Source organism: Centruroides vittatus, unplaced genomic scaffold (genome assembly GCF_030686945.1).
Source record: "Centruroides vittatus isolate TY-2023 unplaced genomic scaffold, ASM3068694v2 contig_417, whole genome shotgun sequence".
NCBI lineage: Eukaryota > Metazoa > Arthropoda > Arachnida > Scorpiones > Buthidae > Centruroides > Centruroides vittatus.
This window is the reverse complement of record NW_027122227.1, coordinates 903,133-931,087: the sequence shown is the minus strand read 5'-3', so window position 1 is coordinate 931,087 and position 27,955 is coordinate 903,133. Positions and strand designations below refer to the sequence as shown.

Genomic DNA, 27,955 nt, shown 5'->3' with positions numbered 1-27,955 from the left:
ATGACTTGTGTTGTTTCTCTTGCACCATCCAATTGAGCATTTTCTGTAGGTCTGCTAGTTTTTCTTATCTATCTCTTTATAGACTGCTCACTGAAAGAGACTTAAAGAGCTCTTTGGCTAATTTTAAATGAAGTCACAGCATTAATTGTACCTATTACAGCTTTGTAGAGTATATATTCGTTTAGTGCAGCTTAGTCGAGAACATTATGGACTAGCCATCTTCGTGGTCTCACTTTGGTAGAATATTTGTGGGCCATTTGATCAAGGACATTTATCCAGTATTTGGTGGAGTTGTAAAAAACTATTGTTTCGAAGATGTTCATCTGGTTGTTGCTGATGTCCACATCAGGATGAAGTGTGCTAAGGACAAGCACACTACTGATTTGCATTGATAGACTGTAAGTGTATACTCTGTACTCTTCACAAGTATGGTACTACACAAATCACATTTTTTACTCTGAAGAATCAGGCATTTTTTATCACATGCAATTCAGTATTCCAACAATGCTTGCTCCTTTTTCTTTGAGTGCTTCTGCAAACTTGCAGAAAATAAAAAGTTGTCTGTTGTGACATTCATTTTTTTCTTTAGATTCAGCCCAAGAAATTTTAGAACAATATGCTCAGAAAATGATTCTATGGCAGGCCACTGCTCATCTTTTCCAAGATATGGAGAAGCCATTGAGGAGATACTTGCTGTCAGTATCTGCTGATAATCACAACTTTATCCTAAATATGTCAGGCTTTGACACATTGTACTGTGTGAAAGAACATCAGATATTTGTCAGGAACAGTTACTCACCAAAGGTTATATTCTGGTCTGCTCTGTAGCATGTCTGACATTTTATGCAGACTGCATGAGGACCAAATGCCTATCCACTTAATTTTTCATTGCAATAGGTACACAAACATTAGGGATAGCTTAATGAGAGCAACAATTTTAGAAGGATACAACTGGTGTTACACACCACAGCAACTCATTCAGACACGTACACTGTATCACCACTTAATTTCATTCATATCTCACAGCAAAGCCCTTGTGGTCTCTCTCCCTGATGGAACTCATAACACACATTTCCTCATTCACATGGTATAGTTCCAGTTAAGGTTAATTGTAGTTCTTTTCTGTTGTGTATATTCCATTGTTCTTCATATTGTCTTTAGTCTTCTTATAATGGAAAAACTAACAATAATAATAAAAAAAAATAAATTATTCTCATCTTGCTCATAGGTCTTTGTCATTGCATGCTCTAGTTGTCTGGTTGTTGTCCTTAAATCAGTATTTTTGTTTAGTAATCAGTTAACTTGTAACTAGTATAATTAGTTTTAAGTTAGTAATGAGTTAGATTTAAGATAGCTAAAAGTTAATTTTAAGTTACTAGTATATCACTGTTTCTTTTAGTTGTTTCAGTTAGGTTATCCTGCTTCTTACAGGCTTGCTAGTTTAGTTTCTGTATTATTTTAGTATTTGTTTGAACCCTTTCTTTTAGTTTTAAGCTTTAAATTTTACTCTGTCTAGCTTTTATGTATCTGCACTACTTATTGATGTATGCTACAATTCAGACTTTCTTTTAGGCCAGGGATGTCCAACCTGCGGCCGCGGGATGCATGCGGCCCAAGGCAAATTCCAATGCGGCCCAATAAATGTGTAAACAAAACCAACAAATTGTTTTATATTTATTTATTTATTTATTTCAACTGCATAAACTCAAAAAAGAAATTTCACAAAGCCATAAACCTTTATACATACTGTATTTTATTTTTGAATGGAAAGGAAATATATTCAAGTACTAGGAAATGTGTGAATAAGGAAGGAACACTGAATAAAACTGGAGTTACGCCTCCAAGGATTATAGATCCAAATTCAAGGGAAGGAGAGAAAGGCCAAAAGATAAAAAGTAGTGAGAAAGGTTAAATAGACCTGCTGTTATGCAAATATTGACCCTTAATTTTTCAACCTTCCTCACTTCTTTATCTTTTGTCCTTTCTCTCTTTTCCCCACTTTTGGGTCTATAATCCTTTGAGTCCCAACTCCAGCTTTATTTAGTATTCCTTCCAGCATTGCGAGATTTAGCTACTTTGCAGTCTAGCAATAACATAATATGTTATGTGATCAATGAGAACAGTTGTGTTTGTTACCCATATCAGTTGAAAGTGGTGAGACAACATGATTAGTTGATATGACTTCCTGAGGTGTGGATTTCTTGTTATCATTTTACATTCATCTGATGCAATTAACAGCAGGAAGACTGGCTTGAAAGCATCCATATTCCTGGAGGGTGCTGGATATGGAGATGGACAAACTTTCAGTAGCATCAAATATATAACAAGCATGAACTTCTGACTGTCAATCAGTAACAAGTATTAGAGCAAAGGGAAGAACTTTAGATACTACAACTTTAGGCATTACATAAGCTATTTCACCAACTTGGAGTTGTAATGACCAATTGGTTTATGCAATCTTTCCAAGATAGAAAGTAGCAGCTCTTTCCAGGGATGTAATATTACATCACTAGTCACAAATCTGTTTCATTTGATTTGGGATCGTGTCAGGCATTGACTGTAAAAATGCCATTTACTAGAGTTGGCACAAGTATCATTCAATCAGGTTTTCTGATGATGCAGTTTGTTATTGTGGGATGTTTTATGATATGATGTAGTTTTTGCTTAACATTTTAAGTAAATTATTGGATATGGTGTGCTTCCATTGGGTTAACTTTGACATATGAAAGTTTAATTGAGATATGATTTATCAAATTATTTGTCAATGGTGGCAAAAGGCAAATATAGGAAGCATGGCCTTTTTTTTCAACAAAAATAAATTTGATCTTCCAGTTTATCATAGAGATGATTATAGTGAAAAAGTATATTTTAGGTAAAAAGGTCAGAGCTGATGTTGATTTGAATGATATTTCTTGTTGGACCTGAGGTGACGTGTTGTATTGGATGTTTCTTTTCATTGTGTTTGATCAAATATTATATGATGGTATTTTATGGAAATTATCAACAGCATGTGCTTTGTTGATTAGCTCATCAATTGTTTGGCATTCTTTAACTGTTAAGTCATAGGCAATAACTTGATCTCTGATGCTAGTGATGATCATCTTTACTTGTTTGGGGTCAGGCAGTTTTGTGCCTTTTTAAGCAGGGCCATTTTTGCTTATATGTAGGTTGTGATTAGTTTGTCTTTGTGTAGGGTACACTCAGCATTTATTTGGAGAAACTCCAGCCAGAAAAGTTTTCATTTGAAATGAGAAGTAAGCTCAGTAAATCAATTGTCTGAGACAGCAGTTCCTAACTTATTTTTATCACAGAGCCCTTTTTACCTTAGTAAAAATGTTGGATCCTTGACAATTTTTAATGATTATAGATAAAGCAGCAAATGGAAACACCAAAAACAATTTATTGAAAATGCAAAAAAAAATCATATTAAATTAATAATGGAAAGCAAATATTACTTAATTCAAAGTGGTCATTAATGTAAAGGGTAAAACTTCTTTTCTTTCAATATTTTAAACAGTGCTAGTGCCTGGATTTGTACCTTTGTTTGTATCTGCCATTTCAGTCTTCTTGTTACTAGAAACATTTGAAGTACTTGCTACATTTTTTACTCAAAACTCTTCTATTAGCTAACACACTGTAATTTTTTAATTTGGGATATACACAGTACTAAAAGCACTCTAAATTTATATGATTTCAACTACATTTTTATACAAAAAATACTTAAAATATCACAAAACAATTGCAGTGCAAAACTCTAATAATCTTTGACTGATATGCCTGCTTGTATGCTATGTCGTTACACCAGAACACATTATAGATGATGGGTCTTTAATATTTAACCCCTTTGCAATACATGATACTCGTCTGATATGAGTGTCCCATCACTGGTATTATTAGTAAGTACAGTACGGTACCATCGGGCATCTGACTGGCTACTCCCGTCATTAGATTCAATAGGCTTGAGATACAGATATCAACAAATTAAATCATATTTAATGATTGTATTATTATTTATACATTGGATACTTTTATGGTTATTTTTTTAATGATTTATCTCTGAGAAAGAAATAGTAATAACTAAAATTAACACCCAAAATATAAAACAACAATTGGATTTTGACTTCTTATAATAATTTAGAAATACTACCTAACACAAAGGACATTGGAATGATTTTTTATGCTTTGAGAAATCTATATGAAATATCTTAGTTATCTGTGTTCTTTCAAATATTTTTTCTTGTTTTATCTTTAATTTATATTTTTGTTGTTTATTTTTTCATATGTTATGTTAAATGTTCTGAGTATTTGTATATTCTAACAGTTTTGAATTCTACTAGTATTCTATGATTTAAAAATGTTATTTGTTAATTTTCTTTTATTTATTTGATGTTTAAGAATAACCCAAGGAAAACCTTTTAATCATAGCAAAAAATGTTTGTTTTGAATAAATTTGAATTGCTGGAGTTTCAAAAGATATAGTATTTTCTTTATTGTTATTGCTTCTGTATCAGTTGTTTTTCTACATATAACAACTGGTGATATTTTGTTTCACTTCTTCAAAGCAGCACTTAGTTTTGTTGTGGGTATTAAGTATTACTATAGATGTTCTAACCCAGAATTCCAACTTGTTCCATATGTTTTTAATGGGATTTAGATTTGAGCTCTATCATGATCACTGTAAAGGAATTAGAAATCACAACTTTACAGTTGTTGCTTTGTGACATGAGTGTTATTATGCAGACATATGATATGCAGTATCATAAAATTGCCACATTATAGAATTATTCAGGTGTCAAAGTAATACTTTGCATCAGGCATAATAACCAAGTGATTTAGACCATACCACAAAAAACAGCTCAACACTGAGATGTTAAGTTAGTTTGTAACTGGATGTGGACAAAGATTTAATACATCCTTGTAAACAAAACACAAGAAGTTTATTAAAAATAACAAAAACATACAAAAATACTTCACAAGACCAGGGATATCAGCCGGAAGGAATTTCAACTGAACAATAATGGATGTCTGGACTGAAATTAATAACTAAAAGTAACAAACTCAAATTCAACATACACAACCATTTTATTAATATAATTAAACATACCCTAAGTATTAATACTAAACTAAGATTAAATGTTACTACTAAGCTTACAGCTAGTACAAAATCAGTCAGTATTGGGAGATGGCAACTTAGACAATACCATGAGAACAGTTCTGGATAACAACTGGTAGAAATGTCCTCAAACACTCTAGATCTCTAATACCCAGCAGAAAAGTAGAATCTCCTTGTTGATTTCATTTATCTAGTCCTTTACCTTTGTCTCTATGTGTCTGTTATGGCTCTGAAGACTGCAATGCCATGTTCTTTTCTTCAGGGACCTTCTTCGCTGGTCCACAAATTTTCTCTCTCCCTTATGGGAGAGAACTCACATCTAGCCTGGTATGTCTCTTATCTAAATATCCTCTCTCCTTGAGAATCTAACCAAGACTGTTGTTCTTTTACTTCTGTTTTCCCAAGGCTGTTTCAAAACTCATTAACCTGTCCTTCTCAGTTGGATAGGAAAAGGGAGCTCAACCACAGAGTTATAGTTATACAAAGAAACAGGAATGGACAAGCTATTCCAAGACCAAAAATACGGGAATACATAAAAAGGAAACATACGTAAAGAAGAAAATATACAAGGCATACTGCCACAATACCATAATACTGCAACTTCAATCTTCATTATTGGAACCTTTGCATTCTATTAGGAAACATGGTTTCTAATAGAATGTGTGGTTTCTTGTTAAGCATCACTCATACTTAAATACAAGAGTGAATCAAAACAAATTGGGACTGTTTTCTTGTTGAAAGTATAACACTAATAAGTTCTGGATCTATATTTCTGTAAAGAATGATTATCAATGCATCTATACAAACACTTGCACAGAAAAATGACACTTTATTTGGTTGCTATAGCATGTAGAGCAAATTTTGTATGCTCTCCATAGATAAAAAAATGGAGGTTGATTATGATGAGCAATATACAGCACTGCATGTTATGATCAACCTTACTTCTTCTTAAGAAAAACAGCTATGGATTCTTATGAAGTGTTGAAAATCAGTCTCAATTTATTTTGATTTACTCTTGTACATTCATCAGACTGGAAAAATTTACAGTACAATTAATCACTCCACAAAATGTACTTCACTGCTTGAAAATCCAAAAATTAAGGTCTCAACATTGTGTCACACTTTACTGAGCGTCATGTTTGATAAGTAAAGAAATTTTCATGGCATGAAGCTATTGAATTTTAGACACACGAGCTTATTTGTAACTGTCTTCACCAGTTTCAAGTGTGTGATAACTTTAATTGGGATTTTTTTGTGTACTAACTTGTCATACTTTCAATAAAAACATATAATTTTAGTACAGTAGAGCATCAATTATCCGACTTAATTGGGGACCGGGGTTGGTCGGATAACCGAAAAGTATGAAAAAATACATTATTAGTATAGTGCATTAGGCCTGGTTTAAATACTAGCCTCCCTTTCATGGTCAAGCCAGTGCTGCCAGCTAAAACATGCAAAAATTTAACAAAAATAATATTAAAGTAGCCAAGACATAACCAAATGTTGTAGCTCCACATCACTAGCGGACATTTGAATTTGCCGACTAGAACGCGGTCGGTTAATCGGGGGTCAGATAATTGATGCTCTACTGTATTTATTTATTTTTATATTCTGATATTCTTATGTTTTAAATGAAATAAATTTTACGTCGACTAAAGTTTCATTTTATTGATGTTTATATATCTTTTATATAAATATTGAAAATGTAAATTAAATTAAAATCATATTTCAATGAACTAATTTTTAAAGAAAATATTTTTGTAATTATCTTTATTTTTAGATTTGTGATTTTGGATTAGCCAGGGTTGCAGACCCAGACCATGATCATACAGGATTTTTAACAGAATATGTAGCTACTCGTTGGTATAGAGCACCAGAAATAATGCTGAATAGCAAAGGTTATACGAAATCAAATATCCTTTTTCATTTTTGAAATAAATTTGATAAAGTAATTGTAGAATTATATTTTTATTTCTATTCACATTTAATGCATATATAAATATGTGTTTATTAATATGCTATGCATTATAATTGGAAGCTAAAATTTGTAACTTTTTATTTTCACTATTTATGTAAGATAAGGTGCCCAGATTTTCAAGAAATAAAACCATTTCATTTCTTTCAGTGTGATTTTAAAAAGTTCTTTGTTTTATTTAACTGCCTATACCTTTAATTTATTTGTTATATGTTTTACATTTGAATGAATTTTCTTTGTAAACTACAAAGTCTCCTGTCAAGCATGATGAATACTTTTTATGAGAAAGTAGAGATTGAAGAACTGAGCTGTTAAAGTTATAGAACTGAGAAAAGTAGAAATTTCAAGAAATTCAAGAAGAGTTGCTAATATTTTCACATATTAAGTAGTTTATACTATCTGTGTAACATAAAGAGCAACAAAACAAATTTTCACCTGGAGTGGACAAAAATAGTAGGAGTTATAGAGAATTCGCTTAAATACACATAAACAGATTTAGGCTTTTATATTAAAATAATATTAAAATTTTTCTTTATAAAATAACTTTATACACTACATTTTGAGTAAACAAGATTTCTTTTCTTTTCCTCTTTTTAACAACAACTTTCTTTTAAAAGATTTCCTTTCTGTCATCTTTTAGTAATAGACACTTTAATATTGTTTTGATGATTGATGATGTGATGCCGTTTCTGCAGCCCTTGACAAAGTCATTGTCAATCTAATTTGCTCAAGTCAAACTTCATGGCCTTCAGGGGTCTCAGTTGTTCTTATTTTTTTAGATCTAGAATTTATCTGACAAACTTTACTGTTACGCTTTCCCCTAGGTCTTTTTTTTTTTTTTTTTTTTTGGACAAAATAGCAAGTCTTTTTAATTCCATGTTGATAAGACAAAGATGAATTGTATATATGTAAGTTAGATGAGCAATAACACTTTTAAATAACAGGTACTGTACATTAGATTGTTATTTCCAATTGGATAATAGAATGTCATGTAGTCACTATGGAAAGATTTTTTTTTAATTTGTTATAGAAGTGACATGATGCATCTATTTTTTTTTTTTTTTCTAAGTTTAAATTTTAAATGTAATAAAGTAAGTTTAAAATATGCCATTTGTCAAAATATTTTAAAATGTAGCTTAAGGAAAATTCTCTCTTTAACCAAGAACTAAATGGGGTCACTGATATCACTGCAACGTAAGTTTAGTCACTGATCCAAAATCAATAAAACATTTATTTTATATCTAATATTTCCACAAAATAAGTAGCCTATACTTTCCGTCAGAACATAAAATGAATACAGTCAAACCTGTTTTTATGCGGGGGATAGGGACCGCATTAAAAAAAATCTCACGAAACTTCACGAATGGCTGTAAATAATAGTTTTCGCAACACAATTAAAAAAATAATTTTTTTATGCGGACAACAGGGACCGCATAAAAAAAGTCTCACATAGAAAATAACTCAAAACCGTACGAAATAGAATTTATTGACAACGGATGTCAGCACTTGACTGCATCGTCTGGTCTATCGTCTGTTTTACATATTTTTGTCCAGGTGGTGTTTTGTTGACTTAAAAAGTAAATAATTTCATTTTTCGCATATTCATGCAATGATATTACTATAATAAGTGCATTTATGCTATAATAAGTTTATTTAGCTATAATAAGTCAACGTAAGACATGACGAATCGCACGAGACTAGTCGCCAACTATACCGCACAAATTAAAAATTCGCATTAAAAAAAATCGCATAAATAAAAATCGTACATTAAAAGAGCGCATAAAAACAGGTTTGACTGTATAACCCAAAATTTTATCTGGATTGGACAAAAACTGCAAAAGTTATAAGGAATTTGCACTTGTGCACACAGATGACTTATATTAGTAATATGTCATTTATTCTTTATTTTTTTATTTATTATTTCTTCAAGTATAATTAAGATTTAGTTTAACTTTTATTGTAGTAATACTGTTTCAATAGTCAAGTTAATTTACTGAAAACTTAGAAGATACAATGATTATATCTTCTAAATTAATTGATTTGGAAGCAAAGATCTTACCTTAGTTTAATCTTCACATTTAGATCAATTAATTTAGACAGAGAATGTAATTGGCAATGCACCTGCACAGTAACCAGAAGTTGCAGATTTCAGTCTGACTCTAGAGTGATTTTTTGTTTCTTATGACATATTTTAAATTAATTAATTAAATTTTAACTATGAAATTTTAATACAACATTGTGACTTAATTGCCTGCCTTTAGTCTAACTTACATAATATTGATATACTTAATTAGCCAACTATTGATAGTTATAGCCTCATAATCAAGCTTTATCATTGACTAGCTGTACCCAGCCACGTGTTGCTGTGGCTCAAAATGTATCTATTATAAATGTATAACACTCCCCATGGGGGAGAATTTAAGAATCCTTTCTTAGTGTACATTCTCTTGACATACCTTATAAAAAAAACTCAAAAAACCGCATCTAAAATAGTATAATAGAAGCCGAGTTCTTCACATTCAGCCTTAATCCTGTCCCTCTCCCCTGCCAGTGGGGGATTTCAAAAAATCCCTTCTTAGTGTACATTCTCTTGACAAACCCTATTAAAACGCAATCAAAAACACAAAAAATCCGCATCTACAATAGAATAATAGAAGACCAGTTTTTCACAGTAAGCCTTAATTTTGTCCCTCTTCCCCACAGGGGAGAATTTCGACATCTATATAATATACAAGTTCAGACACATGCACTGCATATCTTGCCGATCACACGACTGTGCTACGCGGTTACCTATCTCATATACGTATGCATCTTGCCCCTCGCTACCCGCTGACACCAAAAATATACTGCTCATCTAGATGATATCTTTTAATTTATATGAATGTTTAACAAAATAATATACAGCTTACGTCCACTCTGAAGGTCCATTCTAAATATTAGTGAAAGAACTTTTGAAATCGGATGAGTAGTTTCGGAGATTACCTCCTACATCCAAACTTACAAACTTTACCTCTCTATAATATTAGTGTAGATTATTAATATAATTAAGAGTTGGTCAAATTAATATACAATGGTTAAATTATATTAATTTAATCAGAAAAATGGTTAAATTCATATAGAAAATATTAATTTCACCATTTTATGATTCAATGATTTTTGAGACAAAATTATTTTTATTAATTCATTAAATTGGTTTGTTTTTATAATGATATAAAAACATTTAATTATAAAAATGAATGTGTCTCATTTTTATAATTAAAATAACTTTCTTCATAATTAATTAATCGTATTTTATATTGAATACATAGTGTTAATTTTCTTAATTCAAATTCACTAGACATTTGGTCAGTTGGTTGTATCTTAGCTGAAATGATTTCAAATCGACCAATTTTCCCTGGTAAACACTGTAAGTATAAATTACTCTATTTATTTTTAAAATATTACAATTGAATATATAATTATTTACAAAATTATATTAAAGTTTAGGAATTGCATATCTTGATAACATATACTATTGGAATAAATTATTAATTTTTTATCAGTAAAAAATATGGTTAAAAATTATTTATTTCAATATTAAAATATAAGAAGTTTATCACTTGAAATTTTTTATTGTATCTCATTGATTGCTTTGCATGGATAGACAAATTGGGTGTTAACTTGTCTTTTAATTTTGTAGTGATCTAGATTAAATTTTAAGAAAATCATTGACATTATTAAAAATTTTTGCTGTTTTAGTTTTTATAAAAATTTTTTACATTTGTATTGTTTAATATAATTTTGATATTAAATGTAGAATATAGAACACAACACCCAGTTTTTACTTTTTCAGCTCTACTACATATAACAGAGGGAAAGAATGGCAATCATTCAAAAAATGACTCCTGAGATTTTTACATTTTTGGACTTGAAAGCTTGAAACATCAAGAAATGAAAAAAAAATTTGGGGTTTTTCTTTATGTATGGATATTAATGCGTGTGTGTGTATGGCACAATTTTCACCCTTTCTGAAATTTAATAACTCCTATACTTTTTGTTGAAAGTTTCTGAAATTTTACAGGGAGGTTTGTGTATTAGGGGAATTGATGCTATTAAATTTTAGTGGTTTAAGGCTGGCAAGGTGGAGAGATAAAGGGGGGATTGTGTGTCATATTTTGAGTAGGATCTGACTTAATGACAATTTTAGTCATTATTAGCATTTACGATTTTTTATAAAACCCATCCCTACCCTCAAAATTAAGCTTTTTTTCATTTTATAATAATTAAAAATATAAAAAGGTTTTTTAAATAAAATATCATAATGGATGGTGCCATCAAAATTTTAAATGTTGCCAGGAAAGTTAAGCAACTTGTTGCTTGATTTTTAATAAATAGGATTAACATTTTAATGGTTTGCCATTTTGAATAAAAACTTTATTTCTGCTTTTTTTATTATTATTATTTTTCCTGGTGCCCAGCTTATGCATTATGCAACTTAGAAATTCAATAAATTACAAAAATTATAATAATAATAATAATAATAATAATAATAATAAACCAAGGACATACAAATGGAATTTGGCCTAGATAAATGCAAAACAGTTCACATAGAAAAAGGAATCCTGAAGAAAGAAGATTTTGCACTTGGAAATGGAGACGTTATTGAATCCATGGAAGAGGGCGAGTTCTACAAGTATTTAGGATTCCAACAGGCCAAACTAACAGAACATACACAAATAAAGCAAAGATTAATTAAAGAATACCAAAGTAGGTTAAATGCTATTCTCAGAACACAATTAAATGCAAAACACACAGTTAAAGCAATAAACACATATGTCATCCCAGTACTCACATATTCTTTTGGAGTTATACATTGGACTCACACAGATCTTGAGCAACTCCAAAGGAAAACAAGAACAACACTTACTAAGCATAAACAACATCATCCTAAATCCGCCACAGAAAGATTAACCCTTCCACGTAAAGATGGCGGACGTGGCCTGATTGACATAGTTAACCTTCACTACAAACAAATACAGTCACTGCGAGAGTTTTTCTACAAAAAACAAGAAACATCACAATTACATAAAGCAGTAACTCTAGCAGACTCGAATAACACACCATTAAACTTACACTCACATCATATGGACACAACACAACATATAAAAAGCATAGACACCATTAAGCAATTCGTGGGCTCGAAAGGCACTCCATGGCAGGCATCCTTACGATCTGGCCCAGGATTTTGTTTGACAAAACTGCGTCAAAACAGCTGGTTAGCTCGGGGATGCCTCTTTGGGGAGACGGAAGGATTCATGATTGCCATACAGGATCAGGTCATAAATACTAAAAACTACAGAAAACACATACTCAAAGATGCAACACTCACAAATGACACATGCAGAAAATGTCACGTCATGCCAGAAACTATACAACACATCACCTCTGGTTGCAAGCTCTTGGCACAGACAGATTATTTACACAGACATAACCAAGTAGCAAATATAATACACCAAGAGCTTGCAAAGAAACACAAATTAGTAGACATCCACGAACCATACTACAAATACATTCCACAGACAGTATTGGAAAACAACACGCACAAAATGTACTACGACAGAGCCATAATCACAGATAAAACAATTTACCACAACAGACCAGACATCACACTCATTGACAAACACAATAAAATCACATACGTTATAGACATATCCATTCCAAACACTCACAATATACAAAACGCATGCACTGAAAAAATTAGCAAGTACACAGAACTCGCTCCAAGAAATAAGGCATCTGTGAGAGGATGGATAGGGTGCTTATTGTACCTGTTGTTCTCTCCTCTACAGGTGTCATACCACACACACTACACAAAAGCCTGGGCACATTAGAATTGAATAGAAACACATATATCACTCTACAGAAGGCCACTATATTGAATACATGTCATATTGTGAGAAAATTCCTGAATACAGACACACACACTGATACACTTCTTTAATTTCTGTTTTGGTTACTATGCCTTGACTTTGGTCCGGCATAGTACTTAGCCACCGGTGTTAACCGAGTATATCTAACTTAACCCAACATAATAATAATAATAACAACAATAATAACAACTCTCCCAGGGTCACCACCTGGTCGTGGTGGGAGAGCCCAGTAATTTTACTGATCCATAGGGCAATGCAGGCTGGAGCACAAGCTCCTGGTAGGGATACCCATGCCAGTAAGGTCTATGGGGAGAAATGAAGCTAAGAGTGACCACACCCACATTCTGTGGAGATATTTATTATGGTAATAACTAGATCAAAGTGTGATACCGGCTCGGACGTCGCCCGGATTAACAAGGTCCGCGTTCGTGGGTTAGGCAGAGGCTCACGTTCGAAAAATAGGCCACAGTCTCCCTTGGTTACCGGTGGCGAAAGCAGCACCGGCCCAAGCATGGCTACTGCAATGCCCTCAACAGATGTGAGGAACCAACCCAGCCTTGGTGTTTCTGTGGCAATGCATCCACAGACCACAAAGGCTGGAAAACCACGCCAACGGATGAAATGGACAGTAGAAATGAACGAGTTTATCATCCGTACTTACTACACAATCACAAAACTCGAAAGAAACATGACAGCATACAGACAACAACTACACCATAGATTCACACAACAGTATCCTCATCTCACTGTCACCGAACAAAGGGTTGTTGATCAAAAAAGAACAATTATACACAACAACCTTATTCCACAAACAACACTTGAACTTATCAAACAACAGGTTGCTGATCAAATACATCAACAGACAGAAACATCTAACATTAATGAAGATCATGTAACCTGTCAGGATAATCCAGCAACAAGCATTGATAATAACACACATACAACAATTACCACTAATGATACTACAGACACTTCCTCATCCATCACTGATAACATAGACATGGATTTAGTTAATACGCTCTCACTTATATTTCAGGAAACACTCACTAAATATACAGGCACAGATCCCACACAACGACCACGAATACCAAAAATCAACACGTCAAAAGAAGTAGGAAAAACACTAAATTACGTAAACACTCACTTACTACCACACTACATTCATTCAATTTCTACACTCGCAGACATTCATACATTAGTTTATGCTGGGGCAGTCACAGTAGTGACACACCATGGACTGAAAGTACAATCACAGACAAATACACAGAAAACAAAATTCTATCACAAGCCTGCCTGGCAGAGAAGAATAGAAATACAAATAAATGACATTAGACAGCAATTAGGCAGGCTGACACAATACACTAAAAACAACATAACACCCAAATTAAGGAAACAGCTCAAAAACATTTTCAAGAAAATAAAAACACACACAAAACATGAACATCACAACACACGCATTACAGAATACATTGATACACTAAAACAAAAACTTGCTGCCAAAGCACGTAGACTCAAACGATACAAAACATGTACACTACGAAAACAACAAAATAAATTATTTACAAACAATGAAAAACTCTTTTACAGACAAATTAATAACAAAGCAAACACTGATAACACAGCACAGTGGCACACCAACAGAAGAAGAACTCACAACATATTGGTCTTCTCTTTGGTCCAGTGCTGTCACGCACAATGCTGATGCAGGCTGGATCGAGGAGGAGAACAGAAACTTGACACAACATACCAACTATGCCCTGTGCTGAAATAAACATACATGATTTCCAATACACTGTTAACAGAACACACAACTGGAAGACACCTGGTGTAGACAACATTCACAATTTCTGGTACAAAAAGTTCACATCACTGCACCAGGAACTAGCTAAACACCTAACACACATCATCATCAATCCACAAGACATGCCAAATTTTATTACTCAGGGCATCACCTACAAGAAACCTAAAAACAACAATACCACAGACCCCACACAATACAGACCAATTACATGTCTTCCAACACTCTACAAATTATTGACATCCTGTATTGCAAACAAAATATACAAACATGTTGAAGAACACGACATTCTAACAGAACAACAAAAAGGTTGTCGTAGAAACACAGGGGATGCAAAGAACAGTTACTCATAGATTCAGTCATTCTACGGCAAGCACACAAACAACACAGAAACATACACATGGCATATATAGACTACAGAAAAGCATTCAACAGTGTTCCACACAGTTGGCTGCTACATATCCTACACATGTACAAAATACATCCATCACTCATTGCATTCTTTCAAAACACTATGCAGCACTGGAGAACAACACTACATCTCAGGGTTAGTAACACTTCCATACAAACAAAGCAAATTTTTATTAGGCGAGGAATTTTTCAAGGAGATTCCTTGAGTCCTCTCTGGTTCTGCCTAGCCCTGAATCCATTATCCAACATGTTAAACAACACGCAATATGGTTACAATATCAGACATGAAAAAACAACACAGTATACACTGTCACATCTCATGTACATGGATGACATAAAACTTTATGCATCCACACAAAAACAACTTCATCAACTCCTACAAATCACACATTCATACACCAAGGACATACAAATGGAATTTGGCCTAGATAAATGCAAAACACTTCACATAGAAAAAGGAATCCTGAAGAAAGAAGATTTTGCACTTGGAAATGGAGACATTATTGAATCCATGGAAGAGGGCGAGTTCTACAAGTATTTAGGATTCCAACAGGCCAAACTAACAGAACATACACAAATAAAGCAAAGATTAATTAAAGAATACCAAAGTAGGTTAAATGCTATTCTCAGAACACAGTTAAATGCAAAACACACAGTTAAAGCAATAAACACATATGTCATCCCAGTACTCACATATTCTTTTGGAGTTATACATTGGACTCACACAGATCTTGAGCAACTCCAAAGGAAAACAAGAACAACACTTACTAAGCATAAACAACATCATCCTAAATCCGCCACAGAAAGATTAACCCTTCCACGTAAAGATGGCGGACGTGGCCTGATTGACATAGTTAACCTTCACTACAAACAAATACAGTCACTGCGAAGAGTTTTTCTACAAAAAACAAGAAACATCACAATTACATAAAGCAGTAACTCTAGCAGACTCGAATAACACACCATTAAACTTACACTCACATCATATGGACACAACGCAACATATAAAAAGCATAGACACCATTAAGCAATCGTGGGCTCGAAAGGCACTCCATGGCAGGCATCCTTATGATCTGGCCCAGGATTTTGTTGACAAAACTGCGTCAAACAGCTGGTTAGCTCGGGGATGCCTCTTTGGGGAGACGGAAGGATTCATGATCGCCATACAGGATCAGGTCATAAATACTAAAAACTACAGAAAACGACATACTCAAAGATACAACACTCACAAATGACACATGCAGAAAATGTCACATCATGCCAGAAACTATACAACACATCACCTCTGGTTGCAAGCTCTTGGCACAGACAGATTATTTACACAGACATAATCAAGTAGCAAATATAATACACCAAGAGCTTGCAAAGAAACACAAATTAGTAGACATCCACGAACCATACTACAAATACATTCCACAGACAGTATTGGAAAACAACACGCACAAAATGTACTACGACAGAGCCATAATCACAGATAAAACAATTTACCACAACAGACCAGACATCACACTCATTGACAAACACAATAAAATCACATACATTATAGACATATCCATTCCAAACACTCACAATATACAAAACGCATGCACTGAAAAAATTAGCAAGTACACAGAACTCGCCCAGGAAATAAGGCATCTGTGGAGGATGGATAGGGTGCTTATTGTACCTGTTGTTCTCTCCTCTACAGGTGTCATACCACACACACTACACAAAAGCCTGGGCATATTACAATTGAATAGAAACACATACATCACACTACAGAAGGCCACTATATTGAATACATGTCATATTGTGAGAAAATTCCTGAATACAGACACACACACTGATATCACTTCTTTAATTTCTGTTTTGGTTACTATGCCTTGACTTTGGTCTGGCATAGTACACAGCCACCGGTGTTAACCGAGTATATCTCACTTAACCCAACATAATAAGAATAATAACAACTCCTCTCCCAGTGGTCACCACCTGGTCGTGGTGGGAGAGCCCAGTAATTTTACTGATCCATAGGGCAATGCAGGCTGGAGCACAAGCTCCTGGTAGGGATACCCATGCCAGTAAGGTCTATGGGGAGAAATGAAGCTAAGAGTGACCACACCCACATTCTGTGGAGATATTTATTATGGTAATAACTAGATCAAAGTGTGATACCGGCTCGGACGTCACCCGGGTTAACAAGGTCCGCGTTCGTGGGTTAGGCAGAGGCTCACGTTCGAAAAATAGGCCACAGTCTCCCTTGGTTACCAGTGGCGAAAGCAGCACCGGCCCAAGCATGGCTACTGCAATGCCCTCAACAGATGTGAGGAACCAACCCAGCCTTGGTGTTTCTGTGGCAATGCATCCACAGACCACAAAGGCTGGAAAACCACGCCAACGGATGAAATGGACAGTAGAAATGAACGAGTTTATCATCCGTACTTACTACACGATCACAAAACTCGAAACAAACATGACAGCATACAGACAACAACTACACCATAGATTTCCTGAATACAGACACACACACTGATACACTTCTTTAATTTCTGTTTTGGTTACTATGCCTTGACTTTGGTCCGGCATAGTACACAGCCACCGGTGTTAACCGAGTATATCTCACTTAACCCAACGTAATAATAATATATTTTTATTATTCAGAATTTATCATTATGTATTTTTTCTTATTGGAATATATGTATATATATACAAAACATGAGTTCTTGAAACTGTTTATGATCAAGTGAATTATCGTTATATATTTTGAATTTTGAGAAATAATTTAGGAGAGGAAAATAACTACATCATCCTATACTAAATAATGTACACTTGATTCTTCAAATACAAAAATATTTTTAGAGTCGTAATATAAGCAGTATTCCCTGTATATACTGGAGTTGCATACATAAAGCATTGTATAGTATTTATAGCAATATCACGAACCTGGATATTGTTTATAGTGTGAATGCTATAGCACAGCTAATGGTATGAGCAAGATACTGAGAAAACAGTTAATAAGGAATGATTTTTGACAATACCCAGGCAGGAGATCATATACCAAATTTATGAGTTACTAATTTTCAGATTTCTATTTCATAAATCTGAAAATTAGATTTATAAAATAAATCAGTATTGAAATTGCTCATACTGATATCCCATCACAAAGACATGTGAGAAACTTTATTGCAACTAGACCTTGATCATGTGGATAAGGATGATATGAACCAATGAATTAATATTTTATCTTTATCATACAGAGGGTCAAATTAGAGTATGATATAGACAACAGTAAATATTTAAAAGTTTGATGCATCACAGCCCATATAGGCCTATGTTAAACTTACAATATAATTTTGAGTGCTTTTCCTGGAATTTCAAAGAATTGCGGTATCCTTTATGTTATATCAAAATCTGCACAGTGAAAGATCAGTATCTTTCATTGCTGATCAACTGTACCCTTTTGTTCAAACCATATATTCTGATAGGAGTTTCAACTTTCAGTAGGACAATGCAACATGTCATAAGTTCCAGATGGTGACAAATTAAATTTTCTATTTTCTTGGTTGCTTAACTACCTGACCATGAATGTTTTAGAATAGTGATGATTAACTGCATCAACCTTAAATGGTGAGCTAGATGCAGTCTGCAAACTGCATCTGGCTCACCATTTCTTAAGGTTCATGCAATGTCTCTCCAGTAATCAAATAGTTCCACTATTACAGTCAGCAAAATATTTGCAATCAGTTTATAACTAGCAGAGTGTTCATATACATAGAAATCCATGAATTCAAGATCAAAGATCAGAACTTTTATGAATGTGGAATCATACTACTACCAGAAAGATGGCAACAGGTATTGGACCAAAATGGTCAATATATAATTCAATAAAATATTTATATATTATAAGAAAATTGTTTTTTTCATAAAAAAAACGAAATTACTTTTCAAACAACCCAATAGGATGTTTGTTTTTTATTGAATTTTTCTTTAGTATTGTTTTACTCAATGAAATTTTATCTTATTAAATTAAAATATAAATTCAGTGAAGATGTTGGATTTTTACTTTTTAAGATGAACCCTGGGAAAAAGTTGTCAGCATGCCAAGTTACCCACCCCTATCTTAGTCTCTTTTATTTCTAAGATGTCTGTTAATTCTCTACTGAAATGATTTAAGACAAATATATCATATAACAATGTTCTGTACTCCAGAAACTGGACTATACAATGTTATAAAAACTCCCTATCTTGATAGTAACCCAGCAGTGATGTAAGTTCAGAAAAAAACAAATGTTTCAGTCTACTTCTTCGACCTGTTTTTGATCACAAATTTCAAATAGATGGAACACCCAACTCTTTGATACATCGGTTTTTGAAAACCATTTTACAACTTCTACACTTGGACACATCTTATTGGTCATCTTTAGAGGATTTTAAATTTGAATTTATGTGTAAGCCCTTCTGTGTTTGATACATTCAAACATCAAAGAGTTCAAATGTGTCAAACACAGGTCCTGAAGCAGGTTTGAAAACATTTCTGTTTTTCTGAACTTACATCACTGCTGGATTAATATCAAGGCAGGGAGTTTTTACAATATCATATCATTAATTTTTTGAAATTTTCCTCAGTTATTTGAGTTGTTTCTATATAAATTTTTTTAATAATGGCATTAATAATAATGTAAAATAATTTTTTTTTTCAGATCTTGATCAATTAAATCACATACTAAGTATATTAGGTTCACCATCTCAAGAAGACCTTAATTGTATTATTAATGAAAAAGTAAGAATAATGTTTTATTTTCAATATATAAATGAAATTATCAGATTTTTGAGCTATTTATATCTGTTAAATTTATTTTTGGCATAAATCAATGCTTTTCATTCTATTATCATATCAAACTTTCTATATGATTTACCAATTGAATAAGGTTGAAGAGAACTGTAACATAATAGCTCAGTGCTCTTACTTAACTATTATTGTAATTTATTTTACTTTGTTATTAAATTTATTATTCTATAATTGTCTGTTGGTATAATTAAAAATTATTTAGATAATTTTTAGTCATTCAAAACTTAGTATTATATATCAAAATCAGATTCATTACTGAAGATATTTTTGAATATATTTATTTACCAAATAAATTCTTGCTTAAAAATTATTGCAGGGTTAACAAAACAATGTATGGAGACATTAGTTAATTTAATTATTATTTATTTACACCAGTAACATGCAGTCCATGGAAGCTGTCGAAATGCTGCTTCCCTTGAATTTTCTAAAATATAAATATATATTGTACAATTATTTTCATAAATGAGTTCTTATATCTTTGTTTCATGTCAATTTATTTATTTTAGAATTAACATAAATAAAAATGACATATACAGGAAATCCTTGCTAATTTGAACTCACAATTATTTCGAACTAATGAGAATTTCCTGTAATGGCACAATTTCAATAAAAATGACAAAAATAAACTATTTATTTTTGTCATTTCTAGTATTTGTTTATAATTTTTATGGAAACACAGATTCCCTATTATCAAATGTCACCACACGCCACTCATTTACACGACATATATATAGTACTATGAGTTCAGTTGAATGACACTATATCAGTTTAAAACATATGCCTGGAATACATTTGATAGAAAGGTATATGTAACAATTGTGCTTCGTTTGAGAATACAGTACTTTGTTTGTTTGTAAATACAGTATATATTATGGTATCCATAATATATACTGTATTTACTCGCATATAAGATGAAGTTTTTATCCATTTTTCACTGCTTCAAAAACCTAGGTCGTCCTATACGCACAAGCAAAGGATTCTTTTCATTTCTGTAACTGTGTATTTGCATTTTTTACCGTATTCTCACTTTCTGGTGTTTAAAAACAAAAGTATTTTATCTGGGTTCTTTGAATCATTCTTGTATATTGTCAGGAGTAAAGATGAATAGCAATAGGAAAAGCAAAGCTTTTGAATTGAATTCCAAAATTACACGGGAGCCCAATATAAGTTTTAATTCATTCCCATGTGAAAACAGATGATTATTTGGAAATTAGAAACTCAAAGAAACTCATAAGTGTAATTGACAAAGAGGAAATTCGACTATTAAGAATTGGCAAAAAAGTTCCTGATTGTCCAGCTTTATGTGAACAAATTATAGTGTTGATTTTACAAGATTTTTCCTTAAAATTTAAAATGCCAGTAATTTTTGCTGGACAATGTGTGCTTATACGTGCATTTCATATTTTATTTGTTATTAAACAAAATAAAATTAGAATTGTATTAATAAATCAAATTTTTTTTATCTTGATCTTTAAAGTCACAGCTCATCCTATATGCGAGGTCATCTTATATTCGAGTAAATACGGTATTGCACTGCTAGATGACATTAGAGGCAGTGTGCATAGTATGCCTCAGTTACCCCAAGTTACAAACAGCATAGTGTTATAAAACATTAAAACAGATGTGTTGTCCAGAGTGGGTTGTCATTTTTAGATGAGAGGTGGTTTCTGAGTTGGTTGTTTGCAATGTTCCTATGGATGGATTGGTTTCCTTTTGTGTACAGGTTGAGCTGAAGGAGGGTTTGGTGCAGTAAAATCATTTGGATTAGTGACAAAGGTAGGTTTTGAACAGTTAATAGAAACTGTCATTGCATCACCACAAATGTTGTTCTTGAATGGCCTGCTGGAGCACTTGCTGAGTTTATGAACAGTGTGCAGTCTCAATCAGTATCTAAAATTGTTTTAAAGGGAAAAGGTGTTTCAAATAAAATGCTCTTAGTAGATAAAATATTGTGAGAGAGCAGATCAGGAATTTGACCATTTTTTCCAACAATCACAAAAATGGGAAGATAGAATGTATAATAAAACCAAATGTCATGCGAGTGCAGCTGGTAATATTTACAGCTACGGTAAAAATGCTTGACTCTGAATTACGGGCAGATTTGCAACAAATTCAAATAGCATCTGCAAGTGGTGTCCAATCTCCAAATTCTGTCTCGACTGGCTTTAGCAACAACCTAGGGACCAATCAGAAAGGTAGAGGACGGAGATCACAATCAACAAGAACATCTGATTGGGGATATAAAACCTTAAGAGACCTGAAATCAAGGACAGAAGCAATTTCTCTTCCTACTAGAACAGCAGATTTTCCCACCAAGTTAACCAAAGGGATTTCCCCAAAGACAGAGATTCTCGCCAAGTTGGCAAAAGTGATTCCACTGGAAAGAGAGTGAGACCAAAGAGCTCTTCAGCTGGGAGTGAGAAACTTTTATCCTGGATATGAAGGACAACAAACTGTGTTCTTTGCATTCTCCATCAGTGGATAGTCCATTTAGAACACTGATCCTCCAATAAAGAGTGATGAACTTTGGAAAACTTTATCATCGTACAAACATCATATTCCATCCAGACACTGGTATCGTATCAGATTAGTTTTAAGGGCCAAGAGAGATCTCTTAACTTATGTAAGATGTCTTTTGTATTTTAATAAACAGGTGTTAAGTGTAAATGGAGTTCATGCCTCTGTGTCTAATGCCACCACCCACATACACAGTTTACACCTTGCCATCGTGAATGACCCCTCCTCCTTAATTAGGGGAGTGTCAATCGCAACACTAGGAATTATCGGGTCCATGTAAGACATCACAAGGGACCTCCGTAACAGCATTGATGTAGAAAAGTGTGTAAAACATCCTTAGATCATGGAAGACAAATGCTCATTGTACACCATGCTTCTGAGGTAATATGGAGCACACCCATCAAATTCAAGATTGTAGACATTAAGATTGTAGTCAGATGCCTCAATGATGGCATATTCAAATTGCAAGGAATTCACTTAGAAAATGCTGCATATGGCTGTAGGACAAATCTGCTGCAATAGTGTCAAAGTCTTCTTTGTGTGTTTTGATATTCAAAAAATAATGGGTATCCATCTGTTCAGCAGTTAGAAGCATGGCACTTGTGATGGTGACTTTAAGTTATTAGTGAAAATATTCAATTAATTCATTAGTGACTGGGTAAAATACTATTATATGAATGTGAGCTCACTGAATGATGTATCAGTGTGCCGAAGGCTTTAAACAGATGTGATTCAAGTTGTTGCCTTTGATGTTTCATGACAATTTACAACAGATAACCAACCATGTTTTGTTAACTATGAACAAACAGCTAAGAATGGGAATTGAATTTGGAAGGCAGCAAATATTCAGAAAGTTCAATCTTGCTAGTTAACAGTCCACAATTGTTGTGACACAGAAAATAAAAGGAAAATAAACCTATAATGTCAGACTTACTATGGGCCTCATAATTCAGTGGTATGGAGACAAAGAAAATGTCACTGGTCTGTCTTCAGGATGTCCAAATTCAAAGTTTGGTTTGGCTAATAAACCAGCAAAGAACAACTCACATTGGAAAGCAAATGTTTTTGTCCATTTTTAAACAGACATCTTCAGGGCTGGTGTCCTAAATTTGAATTGTACATTTTTTGAATGGACCTTAATCTATGTTGCCATTGTACTTAGCATCTTGCATGGATTGTGATGTTTCTGTTGAATTGATATATACTTTCCACAGGTTTTGAATTGCACTATCCTCTTTATAGTTGATGGCTTTTTTCTTGTGGCAACCTTGTAGATATTCATTAACTCCAGATATCTCATTTATCCACTGTTCTATGTGAAGTTTTTGTCCGATCAAAATGACTTTCACATCCAAGTCCCAGCATATGTTGACAGGATAGTGGTTAATAGCCTTTTGATATGTCAGCTTAGTGTTCCTTTAGACAGGTAGTAATGAGGTTAAAATTGCATACAGTATGAAGTACAGATGTAGTATAAAATGGAAAATTTCATCTCTGAACAAGTGTATTGAAAGTAGTGCCAACATGATTGCAAAGTCATAATATAATTAACATAGGCCTAAACCATAATTTTATCAATGAAAATATTTATTTTTAAATAAAATATTTTTCAGTACTTTAATATATCATTTTAAATTGAAACTTTATTGTTTAAAACAAAATTTTGTTGCATTTTTCTAATAAATAATGTTAAGCTGAAATACAGTAGAGCGTTGTTTATCCGAAAGCCGGTCAATCGAAACGTTGGTTAACCGAAAGCTTTCCATCGGACTGTGTCGTGCTGAATCGAACGATTTTGATACTAGATTAACTTCTAAAGTATATATTTTTTTGTTTTTATATTTTTCAATATATTTGTTTTGTTTGTACAAAATAAAAAAATAATTTTTAACAATACAATAGCCTCGATTATTATTATAAAAATTTTCGTTAGGCTTAAAATCGACGAAAATTCAACACGAAGCAACATGCAACGGAGAAAAATTTAACACAAAGCAACATGCAATGGAGAAAATTTTCAACGTCGGATAGGTTAATATATTTTTTCGTACATAATCGGTTATTCGAAAAAATCAGTTATCCAAACCACCCCAGTCCCCAATTGATTTGGATAAACGATGCTCTACTGTACTGTTAATTAATTAAGTATATATAAATCTAAGGCCAGGTGTACTTCAATTTGTTTAATAATATCCAGCTTTTGCTTGTTAATTTTATACCTTGAATGCACTATACAGCCACTCTTCTCTTAATAATTGAGTTCCATTTCTTTGACTAAGTTGTTAAGCCAATTGGTCATTAAACAAGGAGCTTAATCAATTTTATTTATTCTAGATAAGGAAAAGATTTAAAAGAAACTCTGACTTGATACCTTTGATTTAATTTGCATCTTTTACATATTATGGAACATAAAAATCTTACCAAAAAAATTAAAGTTTAATTTTTAAAAAAGACATTCAGATTATATTTTAGTGATTGAATTCTTCATATGGGATACACAATGAAGTACAAATTTATAAATGAAATATATAGTCTTGGAGATTGTGAAAACTTTGTCTAGAGAATACTGACCAACTGTGGAACTAGACAAAGAAAAGAGGTTCCTTGTACTGGAGAAGTGGTTGTATGTTTGAGTGGCTGTTCAGTGAGGAATGGCTATACATATATAATTCATACAGACTCTAAGCAATCTAAAATATATTGAGGTTTAATATATTCTAACTTTTTTTATTTTAGAAATAGCATTCTTTTTATACTTTAAAAATGATGTATAGATAAAAGAATAGTAATAACTATTCTTTTATAATAACTTATAATAACTATTTTGGGTTTATCTAAGCAGTTTGGTTCTTTTTAATATCTTAAAATTAAAGTAAAAAATATATAATTTTTATATCAATGAATTGCTGTTTGTTGTTTATATTTTCAGTTATTATTTTATCTCTTTTAATGGAATTCATTCATTGTAGTTAAAATATTTTTTTAAATTTCAGGCTAGAACTTACTTACAGTCTCTTCCTCATAAACCAAAAGTACCATGGACAAATATTTATGCTGATGCTGATAGGAATGGTAATAATAATTTATTTCTCTTTATTTGAAAAGAATAATATGAGGATAATTTGTGATTCATTTTCCATTTTCTTTTATTTAAAGCTCTAGATCTTCTTGATAAGATGTTAACTTTCAATCCTCATCGGAGGATAACTGTGGAAGAAGCTTTAGCACATCCATATTTAGAGCAATATTATGATCCAGCAGATGAGGTAAATATGCTTAAATTTTTAAACATATATAAATGATTGCAATGTGTATTTTTATAAAATATTTTGAATTAATTCTTAATATTATAAAAATTTATTTTAGCCTGTTGCTGAAGAACCTTTCAAATTTGAAATGGAATTGGATGATCTTCCTAAAGACAAACTTAAAGAATTGGTATTTGAAGAAACTGTTTTATTCAAGAGGCGAATTCAACAACAACAACAGCAACAACAACAGCAACAGCAGCAGCAGTCTTAGGATTTTGGGTTCACTGTTGGTGCTAAAGTAAGATTAAAATAATGATTATAAAAGAATGTAGAATTTAACCTGCTCTTTTCAAATAAGTTTTCAAAAATCTAAAATGTTAAAAATTACTAAATACATATACCATATAAAAATACTTTCAAGTATTTTAGAAAATTTGTTGATTTTTTTTCTTTATTTTTTATGATCGCTATAATTTTTTCAAGAACTTTGATAATTTTTTAGATGGTGCATTTTTCCTTCTTTATGTAGGGAAAAAAATGTTTCACATAAAATGTTTCAAAAAATGGCATAAAATTTATGCTAATTTTAATGTTTATTGAACTGTCTTGTTTTAAGTAAGATATGAAGTCCTTATGCAAAAATATGAAATTAATTAATCATTCTTTCTGATATCTTTTATTTAAGAATTATATATTTTTGAAGATAATTTTTATATTTCTACTCTATGGGCATTACAAAGGTTTTTTAATCATATTCATCATGGAATCTGACCCAACACATCAAGCAGCCTCTCAAAAAATTTTTGGGGTTGCTCATCCAGACTCAGCTTGCGTCCTCCAATGTATTAGGCTGATTTCTGAACCATCTTGGCCATCAGGCTAAGATAGTTCAGAAATTTGATGATCTAGAAACATAACCAAATGATCGTCTTAAATAATCAGGTTATAACTTCGCTAATTTAATGATTAATACTAAGTTATTTGCTACTAGAGGTAGAAGTTACGTGCCCTTTCTTAACTAAATTAATAATTATCTGATGATCTATTGATAAAATATTCATTTTATGCTTATAGATCTTATTTAATCAGTACTCAAAATAAAAAAGTTTTAAGTTTAAAATTTACATTAAATATTTAATGAGACAGTTAAAAAAAAAGTTCATAATTTAATATTTCATAATTATTTTTTATTTATAAATTAAAATTTATTTATTTATTTTTTAGAAATGAATAAAATTAAAATGTTTTAAGAGATTATTAAGCAACCTAATCAATATTAAATTATGATTATATATCTTGTCTAAAAATATATAATATACAGTTGAACTTGGTTAATTCAAAGTTCAAGAGAAGTGGAAAATAATTTGAATAATCCAAAATTCAAATTAAACAATTTTATTGATAATTATTAAGTAATACAGATAAAATTGAGGACAAATTGTTGGTGAAAGCAAAAAAATATATATTTAGAATTAAGCACAGTTGCTATAGAGAACTTATCACACAGGAACACTTTTTTTTTGAAGGAAAAAGTAGACTTTATTTTCTATTTATCACAAAAGGAAATGTATATTGGACTTTTTGCCCCTTGCCAGTCCTTAATATATAAAACTGGAATGATATCTAATGGTGACTGCTGGAATAACTAAGTATTTCTGAATTATTAAACACTAGTTTTATAGTGTATTTCAAAGACACCTGGCAAGTTTTTCATCAATTATCTTTATTTAGTTGAGTTGACTAGTGTTTAATAATTCAGAAAAATGGAAAAGGACACGGTTTCATAAAATACAATAACTAAGTATTAAAAAACTTAGTTAAAACAAGGAAAACTGAACAGGTAAAACTTGTTAAAATATAGAAAAAAATGGGCAAATAAAAGGGTAAAAAACATGAAAACTTTAAAATAAAACAATAAAAACTGCATAAAGTTAAAGATGTAAAATGCTTCACTGTACATAAAGTTAAAGATGTAAAATGCTTCTCAACAAGTATCCCAACTGCAATAGTAACAATTGCCTTGTGGGAAAGTGGTTACACTTTCTTGAAAATGGAGCATGTACAGTTCCATATTGGACACTGTATGTAGCATTTCACTGATAACAGTGATTTGTTATGCAAGTCATACTATTTGAGCACCTCATTCTCCTTATTTT

The 27,955-nt window shown here is 32.1% G+C and overlaps 1 protein-coding gene across 2 annotated transcripts in view; it reads left to right on the top strand.

Moving 5' to 3' along the window:
- The window catches only part of LOC136976650 (mitogen-activated protein kinase 1-like), a 75,892-nt gene that overhangs the window by 21,044 nt on the left and 26,893 nt on the right, over positions 1–27,955 (top strand). Inside the window, exons 5-10 of one of the 2 annotated variants that reach the window (XM_067271997.1) lie at positions 6,894–7,031; positions 10,428–10,494; positions 19,883–19,962; positions 25,542–25,620; positions 25,705–25,814; positions 25,915–26,097. In XM_067271997.1, the coding sequence (XP_067128098.1) occupies positions 6,894–7,031; positions 10,428–10,494; positions 19,883–19,962; positions 25,542–25,620; positions 25,705–25,814; positions 25,915–26,070 (630 nt within the window). In that variant the 3' untranslated portion in view covers positions 26,071–26,097. Of the gene's footprint in view, positions 1–6,893; positions 7,032–10,422; positions 10,495–19,882; positions 19,963–25,541; positions 25,621–25,704; positions 25,815–25,914; positions 26,098–27,955 lie in introns of both variants that reach the window. The other variant, XM_067271996.1, reaches the window with a different exon arrangement.